The 9390-nt window shown below is 38.9% G+C and overlaps 1 protein-coding gene across 2 annotated transcripts; it reads left to right on the top strand.

Annotated features, from left to right (window-relative positions):
• The first annotated feature begins 939 nt into the window (after nt 1-939).
• On the top strand, nt 940-9390 carry zgc:113363 (uncharacterized protein LOC791449 homolog). Of its 2 annotated transcripts, none has more exons than XM_036579488.1 (5): nt 940-1041; nt 3153-3318; nt 4013-4144; nt 5467-5697; nt 7399-9390. In XM_036579488.1, exons 2-5 carry the CDS (start codon nt 3189-3191, stop codon nt 7653-7655), a joined length of 750 nt encoding a protein of 249 aa, XP_036435381.1. In that variant the 5' UTR covers nt 940-1041; nt 3153-3188; the 3' UTR covers nt 7656-9390. The 2 variants fall into 2 exon arrangements, with proteins under 2 accessions (XP_036435381.1, XP_036435382.1); XM_036579489.1 differs by having other exon boundaries at nt 954-1041; nt 3165-3318.

Here is a 9390-nt window from a genome sequence, read left to right as displayed (position 1 = left end):
GATTTTCATTGCACTACTGTTTGAATAAACTGGACCCTTCCTCTGGACGGACACTTTTGTTTAGGCTACTTGGTTATCAGGCTTTCCTGTTTAACTTTTAGCGAAAACTACAAATAAATAGAGATATGGATGCAATTCAAGCGTGGCTCAAATTTGAGTACTAATTCATTTTATTATTTTTTAACAAATCTGGTTTCACATTGTTTGTGATTATAAAAATGCAGCGCCCTGTCAAAAACTGGTCCACTTTTTGATTTCATAGGTTTTATATCCAGCCCTTTTTTCACCAACACTGCATTTATCAGGAAAGTGTCTAATAAAAGCTCTAAAAGCATTGAATGAATCAGACTTTTCATCACTCCGCCGGTGTCTCAAAGGCCAGTTTCATTTCTGTCATTTTAAAAGAACAAGATGTTTCCTCAGATTTTGCTCCCGAGAGAGCGCGTGCATTGTCAGTCAAAACAACGGGGAGCTGTTGTTGAGCGTGCCTCAAATAATTCAGCACAATTTTACAATTTCGAGTCCTTCATGTTGTGAATTAGTGAAAAACATTAACACTTAATGTAAGTCAATGTCAAACAAATCCACAATTATTATTAGCCTATTTATTGAAAAGGTCAACCTATATTTAGGCTTGCATAAAAATAAACCAACAACTGGGAGAGAGGACAGTAAAATGTCTGAAGATTGAAAAAAAAATATATGTTTTAAATGTTTAAAGTGCCAAAAATGTCTAAAGACATTATTTTAGCGGCGTCATTATTTTTAACACCCGTTTTCTGTCAAGCCCCGCCCTCCCCCGACTGTGATTGGCTGAGGTATCTCCATTCCTCCGTGAGGATTGGTCAGAAGCTTTGTCTGTGTGTAGTACTATCCAATCATAACGCAGGAGGCGGGTTGTAGCGGAAAACCGGGTGAGGAAAATAATAACGCCTCCCTAATGTGACTGACTGGCTGCTAGAGATCATTTAACCGTCGCTTTCGAGCCTTAAATCGAGCCGAATCTTCTAGAACTGAGAGGCTGGATCTACTCAAGTCAAGGTAAGTTTATGTTTTAGTTGTTTTAATCCAGATACCGCCGTCCAAAGTAAGTCAGACCACCGAAAAACTAGTTTGTAAGTCATTTCAACATTCTCGTCCCACAGACTTTACCTCTACATCACTTAATCTTGTTTACTGGCGTCACTCAGACTGATAAAATCAGGCAAGTAATCAAATTAGCTTGCTCTGTTGCTCAGTAAATTGTGGGTTTCAACAGGTTAGTGAAATACGTCATGTTAGAAATGGGTTATAACTACTTAGTTACATGTACTTGAGCAAAATTTTGCTGTATTTTTCACTTTTATCAGTCTTTTCAAAGAATTCTTCTTCTGAAGTTTATTTATGAGGAAAAGTAAATACTTTCTCCACTTCAGTCATTCACATTTAACTTAGCTCCTAAAGTTCTCTTCAGTTTTGGGATTTCATTTCATTCTGTTGTGTTGGTTCAGCTCCTGTGTTGCTGTACTGTTGCTCACACCTCTCAGTTTGGAGCCTTAGCTTTTTATTTTACTCCAAAAACAGAAAAAAGAACCTTTAAAACTTCAGAGAGACGCTGGATGGTGCTGAGAAGTTCCACTGCAGTTCTGTAAGGGACTCAGTACCTGAGGAGTTTCTGGACCAGACACTTTTCAATGAGGTTCAAGTGTTTATGGTCCAGACTTCTGGTAGCTACACTACAGATGGTTCTTCAAGCCCTATAATAAAGGGAATGGTTCTGTTTAGAACCATGAGTTCTACGTAGAACTACTTCATGCTGAGTGGTTGTTTGCATGGTGTAATGGTTTTTCAGATCGATGATTGTCTTTGGTTCAGTATAGAAGCCTTTTGAAAATGGTTCTGTGTAGTTACAATGCCAATGTCAACCCTGTAACAAGAACCCTTTGTGGTGCTATATAGAACCATAAACAACACATGCAAGCGGAAGCTGTTGGCAAAGGTGTTGTCCTGATTCTAGATTATGAGAATCTCCCCTAGTTGTGAAAATCAGACTGTCTGGTATAGGTACAGTATCTTGCTGATGAGGCTGAAAGCAGTTTACAGCTCCTGTAATGAGGACGTTTGGCTTTTTCAGTTACTCAGCGCCTCAGCATGTAAACAGGACTCTTTCACCTCATCTCAACCCCGTGGTTGGAAATTCTCAAATGCATTATGTCAGTAGATATCTCAATAAGCTCAGTAGAAAACGGTTTCTATTTCAGAATTCATAATAATGTCACAAAAGCATTGATATGTTTGGATTCTGGAAGTATAAAGCTGCTACACTGACTGTGTATAGATTATAGACAAATTGCAGCGAGCATAGCTTCACAGACTGGACAACCAGTGCTGCGATCATTTGTCATGATCTAATCGGCTCCTGTTCAGTGTTCATAGCTAATATTATTGATTTAAAGCTGGTAAGGCTGCGAATGGATGGGAGTGAGACACTATATATCGTTGCCCTCATCATGAAATCTGTACACAATGTCAAGAGCAAAAGAGCAGCTCCTGAGCGCAAATGATGTTGAAAAATAAAAACGGAAAAAAATGTAAAAAAATGTGTTGTTGCTATCAGTTTGCACCCATATAACCTATTCATGTCCAATAAATAAATATTTTATTTTTAAGGGTAAGGAAAAGAACTTGTACACAGACCTACAGTGAAATTATTTATTGTTATTAAAAAAAAAACAACGTATATATATATATATATATATGTATATATATATATATATATATATATGTTGTTATATCTTGCATGTATTCATCGTAAAATTAGGATTTTCATAAAAGGTTGGATTTAATATGATACATTAATATAACTACATTTTTGCCCATGTGGTTTGATTAATTGAAAAAAAAAAAAAAAATCTTCAGATTTGTGCTCAGTCAAGCTCAGGCAGCTTATGGAACAAAGGAGATTGAAAATCATCAGATATGGACATGAATATATATATGGGCACAGAGATTTTATGCATTACTTCAGCCTTTGCTAATCCTGCATAGGTTTGTGTTCTCCCTGCTCTGAAACAACTGGTTTGACTCGTCAGTATAGTTGCTATTTGAAAGTGCTGTGGACTGTGCGGCCCAGTGTACTACAAGTCGCTATCTCGTTCTCCCTGTTTAATCAGAGTTACTGACAGGCGTCTCAGAAGGAGACAGAAGCCATGGACGTCCAGCAGCAGGACGTGACACTGAGCAGTGGAAAGGACAGAACCAAGAGCTGCGGCAACCACACTAACCGCATCGCCCAGTCAGAGAGCACTGCTGACACAGAAGCCATCACAGCAGAGCCCGGTCAGTAAATCAGAAAGTGCTGATCTGATCTACAGTTCATGAAAACTGTTGGGGATTAAGGGGCTTCTGTTAGCTTCCATGCATTATTAGCCATGTTATCCTTGTTATGTGCTGTATTCCTTTTAAGGTCTCTATTCTTTCTGTTCACTGTAATAATAATCTTTGTGGAATTATGTGTTCGTACAGTTGTATACAAAAGTTTTGGCACCCCTGGTCAGACTACATTTTTGTGAAAATAAGTTACACATCCTCCACAGAGAGCACACGTCTGCACATTTTAATGCACAATTACTACTTATTTTTAATAAAAAAAATTGGAAAAAAGTGTTTTATATTTAGTATTTTAAAATAAAAAATGCACTAAAATCAGCAGAAAAATGCCGTTGTTTCATTTGTTACCTGTAGAGGATGTAACGTATTTTGAACACAACATGTCATTTGACTGAGGGTGTATTTTGCGTATGACTGTATAATCAGAGCTAGTCCTGTAGGTTGAAGTGCTGTTCTATGCCATTTTTGCCAAGAGATAAAACAATATCCTTATCTTTGTAGAACATGTGATTGCAGTAACAGAGCTAATTTACAAATAACCCCTAAATTTTACGCATCATGATGTATTCATCTCTGCTGCATAAGAGCAGGTAAGAAAACAGTGTTTTCAGTCTTTCTTTCACTTTCATTAATCCTCTTTCAGCAAAGATGACATGTTCTAATGGAATAGGCCACAGGGGAAGTGGCGTGTCGTTGAATGACATCGTAGTAACGAGCGAGGATGCTCTTCTGCTTCCCGACCACGTACCAGTGATTCCCCACAAAATAGAAAAAGGTAACAGCATTTACAGTACATTTTTATTCTTAGGCAGCGCTGACGGTGAAGGACAGTCTGAGGTGTCACTTGCAGTAAAGTAGTGGTGGTTAATATTGATGATTCCTCCGAATGAAGTTTATATTATGGTTATTATAAGAATCACTGTACTGAATTGGTTCAAAGTCAGATTTCAAAACCCATTTTGACTTCTTAGTGACAGCCTTTAGACTAAAATTCTTTTGCCTTGAGTGACACTGTAGCTTATTGATTTTTATATTATTTCATAGCTTATTAAAATAATCAGTTGATCATTCCATTTTTTCACCGCCAAAACAATCATGGTATTACTGAATTTTTACCAATATTTCAGTGGGGACTCTGTAGTGTGGGTTCTGTATTTACTATTTTAGCTAATTTTGAGAACAGAAAATCTGTGTTTTGGTAGAGACAAGTGTTAATGTTTCACACTGATTTCCAGACTTTGAGACACATTTACTTCAAAACAATGGGATCTAACTGCTCACCATGTGGTCATGAGGGACATGGATGCAGTCTCACTATCTGCTCTAAAATGCAGGGGTGTGGCTAAAATAAGACTCCGCCTATGGACTAAAACTGTAATTCAGTAGTGACATGAAAACATGGGGCAGCATTTTCTGAATAAAGTTTTTTTATTTAAAAATGAAACTCATGATAAATCTAAATCTTTCAATCTCAGCTTAAAGGAAGTGAAAACATCTTTGAAAAAAAAAAATGTAAGCATTATTAACACAAGTTGAGATTTAGAGGTTAGTGTTTGGGACCGGCACCTCCCAAAAGAAAGTATAAATGATGATTTTGTATATATGTAGCTTATTACTGTCTCAGTTACTGCTGTTGGTTTAAATAGATCATAGGATAATCTTTATAAATATCTAAGGTCTAAATACTTCAATGTTTTTTAAATAGTTTTACTGTGGGACCACAGTTTGAACTAATATGGTAGACTGACTCATAAATGGACCCATAAGTGGAGTAACACAAACCTTTTTTTTACATTTGTCCATTTTATAGATACATTTTATAATAAGTCTGAAGTTTAGTCTAAATAGTCTAAATTTGTGTTAGAGATTATTTGTATTGTGGGAAACAGAAAATGCAACCAACGTCTAAGACTGAACTTTGGGGGTGTGGAAAAATATCACTGCAGATTTCTCTGAAAAACTGAAAGGAAGACTTTTTCTCTGATGCTACAGAAATTGAAGACTTGTCCTTAATGACATTTTGACTAAATTTTAAATAACGTATTTCTTTTCCTGAATAGCTCCATGTCACACAGTCGCCTACTGTCTCTATTTCAGAGTCTCCTTGCCCTCTCAACGGCTCCACTCCTCCAGACACTGTGACCAATGGATCACCACCCATTTGCACACCTCCCACTGCCTCTACAGGTCAAAAGGCACCTGACCCTGCACAGGTACCCAAGTGCAACGGGCACAACCAGACTCACAAAAAGCGGCTGCCCTCCACCTCCAAAAGCCAGCAGAGTTTGAAAGCCAACGCCGCTCAAATACAGCAAGTCGCTGGCGACGGTGAGAAGAAAAATATTATACTAACACCTCTCAGATGTATATTTAAAGTCACATGTCTACAGAAAAAGTAGTGCAGAGTTCTCCAAATGCTGCCCTGGGCTACACAGTTTATGAATACAGTGGTTCTCAATCTCAGTCTGCTTTGTTTTAGTGTTTCCCTGCTTTAAAATACCTGGCTTGACTAATGACAGGGTTGATGAGTTGAATCAGGCTTGTCAGAACAGGGGAAACACAAAAAGAGCAGTGCATAGAGTCCCCAGAACTGAGAGTGGGATTTTCCCAGTGCCAGGAGCAGCACAGCTTATTAAATTCATCACACCTTTCATTAAATCATGTTTGTAATCAGTTGCTGGAACTGGCAAACCCTTGTTTACAGACCAGGAGCTTTGAGTGAAACAGATCAACCTTTACAATGACCAGAGACCGTGTTTATATCAGTGTGTTTAAACTGCCGGACAGCACATGAAGAAAGAGGCCCCCACCCATAGAGTTAGCAGTAAATAAGCTCTGCTCTTATCTTGCAGCTACACTGGGCTCTGCCTGTGGTTTTATCTGTGCGCCTCATGCTGTCTGCCAGTCAGTGTCTGGTAGCCGTTTCCATTGGGGACCATTTAAACCCTTGTGGCTTTCAGAAGCATTCACACGATGCCAAACTAATCATTTGTGTGATAATCTGCTGATCTGAAACATCCAGTTTCTCAAAAATGACTTGTGCAAAGGTCATAAAAGATTTATCTTGCTGTGGGGAAGCAGTTGGCATGGGATTGAAGTCTAAATAAATTGTTGTTTTATTGCGGTTTTTCAGACTTGTAATGTTTAAAATTGAATCAAAAGGAAAGGGGGTAAAGGCCATCAAACGACAGAGGGTTGCTAAACAGTGTTATATGGATAAATTAGTCTTATTGACAGTGTGGAGCCAAACAAACTCCAAAACAAAGGCTGGGGTATTGATCTGAATATGCTAACATTGCCTCCTTTTTTCATCACCCAGGCTTTTTTACTATCTGATTCAGATTTCACTGGCACAGCCCACTGTAGATAGCCTTTTAGCAAACACTACTAGCCTAGCTAGTGACACTATTGCTGTGCTATACTAAGCAAAACACCACAAAAATCCATAACAGATCCCTCAAAGGCTAAGCTTCTGTTTTCACCTCAGCTAACATTCCTAGTCACATCATAACTTGTTTGAGACGATGAGTCAGTTAGCTGATGATAAATCCTCTAAAGTCTATTAAATCTATACGATTGGAGTATAAAATGAGCTTCAGCTCATCGGCACTCTCACTGCAACGCTTTCTGTGAGCTGTTTGACTAGCGCTGCATCCAAATGGAGCTTTCCTATCTGCTTGGTTTTGCTCTGATCTTTTATCTGGTAGCCATGTGGATTTGAATACTAGTCAGCTCTGCCAATGCATTGAGGTTTATAGTCTGTAGTCTATGGGCTACAGACCAAGCAAAATCAAGAAAAAGCAGGTAGGAAAGAAGATTTAACTATTAAGCACCAACCTAGACCGACTAACCCTGCCAAAATGGTGGATCACGTATTTGACGCTATGTTATGATATCAGGTTCCTAAGTGTTTCCAGTGTAGGGAAGTGATTCAGAAAATGTTGGATGTTTATGTCAGACAGTTTAGCTAAGAATCAGACAAAGCACTCTATTCCAATAAACATGGCTAATATGTGTTTTTTTTCACAGACTGCTGCGTGCACTGTATTCTGGCGTGTCTGTTCTGCGAGGTGTTGTCCCTGTGCTCAGCGCTGGCGCAGTGTTTGGCCTGTGGGCTGGAGTGTGATGCTGCGTGTTGCTGTAGTGAGGCATGCAGTGGTTTGGCCTGCTGTTCTGAGGACCCCTGCTCTGCCCTGCTGGACTGCGCCATCCTGGAGGACTGCTGTCAATCCTCCGACTGCCTGGAGATCTGCCTGGAGTGCTGCTCCATCTGCTTCCCTGCGTAGAAAGCCTATCGGCCAGTGGCATGAAAGAGTGAGTGACGAGAGGGACTTATGGAAAGGTTTCGGAATGTGTCATAACACCACAGTGTTGTGAAAGGTTGCTGTACGCTGTATTTATTCTGTAGGCTAGTGAGAGGTTAGAGACGGAGATCGAGGCGTGTCCGCTGTGTCTGAAATGAGTCACTGAAGTTAAATGGAATGAACATGTGTTATTGGTGATTGGCTATTCAGTGACGTACCAGAGGTATTCTATCATTTGACTCATGAGGGGCAGCTTAGAGCTTACTGTATTTAAAAAAGCTAGTATTCATATCTGTGAATGGCCGTTATTGGGTAGTCACTGGCTACCTCTTTTGCATTCACAGGTCTAAATGCCTTGAAACTGTGCCATTTTTGTTCCCAATGTTAGTAGATTCAGCTTTCTTTGAGAGTTGAGCACGTTTGCACTTGCCCAGGGCATAATGCATCTTCCTTGATCACCACAGGAGGTACAGTACTGTCCAAAAGTCAGGACCGCCCTTACTTTTATTCAGTTTCCAGCCTATAAGTACAAGATATTCATTTTGCAGTGTCAAGGTAGGAAAACAGGAAACATAATTAACTGAAAATGATACGAAAGCCTCAACAACTATGTATAAAATCAAATCGGTCAGTATTTAATTTATCCACTCTTTACTTGGGTGGATCCTATGGCTACTGCCACTTTAACTCTTCCATCCTTTCAGTCATAAAACCAACCAGGTATAGCTGAGTCCTCCCAACAAAGGCTGTTCCCAAAGGAGTCACTGACAAAATGTTACCCTTCAAAGAGAACCTACTATTCACACAAGCAGCTACCCAAACTCAACTTAGCTGCCTTGCAAATTTTAGGGACTATTTGTGTTCTATATAGGGCTCTGATGTTAACAGTAGTAATTTGGGGACCATTTGAATGCAACCAACTTCTAAGACTGAACTTTGGAGGTATTTCCAAGGAGCCCTGGAAAACTCTGGAAGCTTTATTAAGGCAGATGGTGGACACAATAGATACTGAAAAAACTGATAGTTGACTTGGCAGTAATTTTCTGGAAAATATGTTTTTCTAGCACTGAAAAATGAGTAACTTGTACTTGATGACTTTTTTTCTGGAAATTAAATAGAAATTAGAGGTGGTCTCTGACTTTTGCCCAGCACTGTAGTTCAGCAGAATATGGTCATAATTTGATTTAACTAACGTTTTTTCATCTGCACATTCACATCCTTAATATTTGTTTTATTTCTAGATGTACAGAAGCCTCTCCTGTACACTTCAAAAAGTGATGCATACAACTGACTTGATTCGAATGTGTACAATGTCATTTTCGTGTGAATAAAATCTAGTACATCAAGACAGTTATTCCTAAAAGTATTAAAACTGAAAGACAAACTGAAAGATAATTGTGTTGATGTAATGTGTTTTGTTCAGGTGCAAATGATGTGCACATTTGAATCAAGTAAGTTCAATGTAAGCCACACTCCAAAGCAGAGAAGAACACATAGACCAAATATATCTAGAACATAAACACTTTTGCTGCACTTGCTCTTTGTTTCAGATTACTGACCTGCATATGAACTGCTTATTTTGATGCCTGATTGGCATCTGCACACTAGACGTGATCTGTCAGAGGACTGCATTAGCTTACAATTAACTTATGATTCACTGTGAACTGTATTTTGTATTGTGCATAAAAAGAAGTAAAGAGGCTTTTGTTTTCGTAAA

The sequence above is a fragment of the Colossoma macropomum genome, unplaced genomic scaffold, assembly GCF_904425465.1.
Source record: "Colossoma macropomum unplaced genomic scaffold, Colossoma_macropomum, whole genome shotgun sequence".
NCBI lineage: Eukaryota > Metazoa > Chordata > Actinopteri > Characiformes > Serrasalmidae > Colossoma > Colossoma macropomum.
This window is presented reverse-complemented; position numbering and strand designations above follow the sequence as displayed.

Bases quoted from the DNA above. Each gene is read 5' to 3' on its own strand.
- zgc:113363 (XM_036579488.1), top strand. From the start codon at position 3,189: ATGGACGTCCAGCAGCAGGACGTGACACTGAGCAGTGGAAAGGACAGA. The intron at 3,319-4,012 runs GTCAGTAAATCA...ATCCTCTTTCAG, and splicing joins AGCCATCACAGCAGAGCCCG to CAAAGATGACATGTTCTAAT. The intron at 4,145-5,466 runs GTAACAGCATTT...TCTCTATTTCAG, and splicing joins TCCCCACAAAATAGAAAAAG to AGTCTCCTTGCCCTCTCAAC.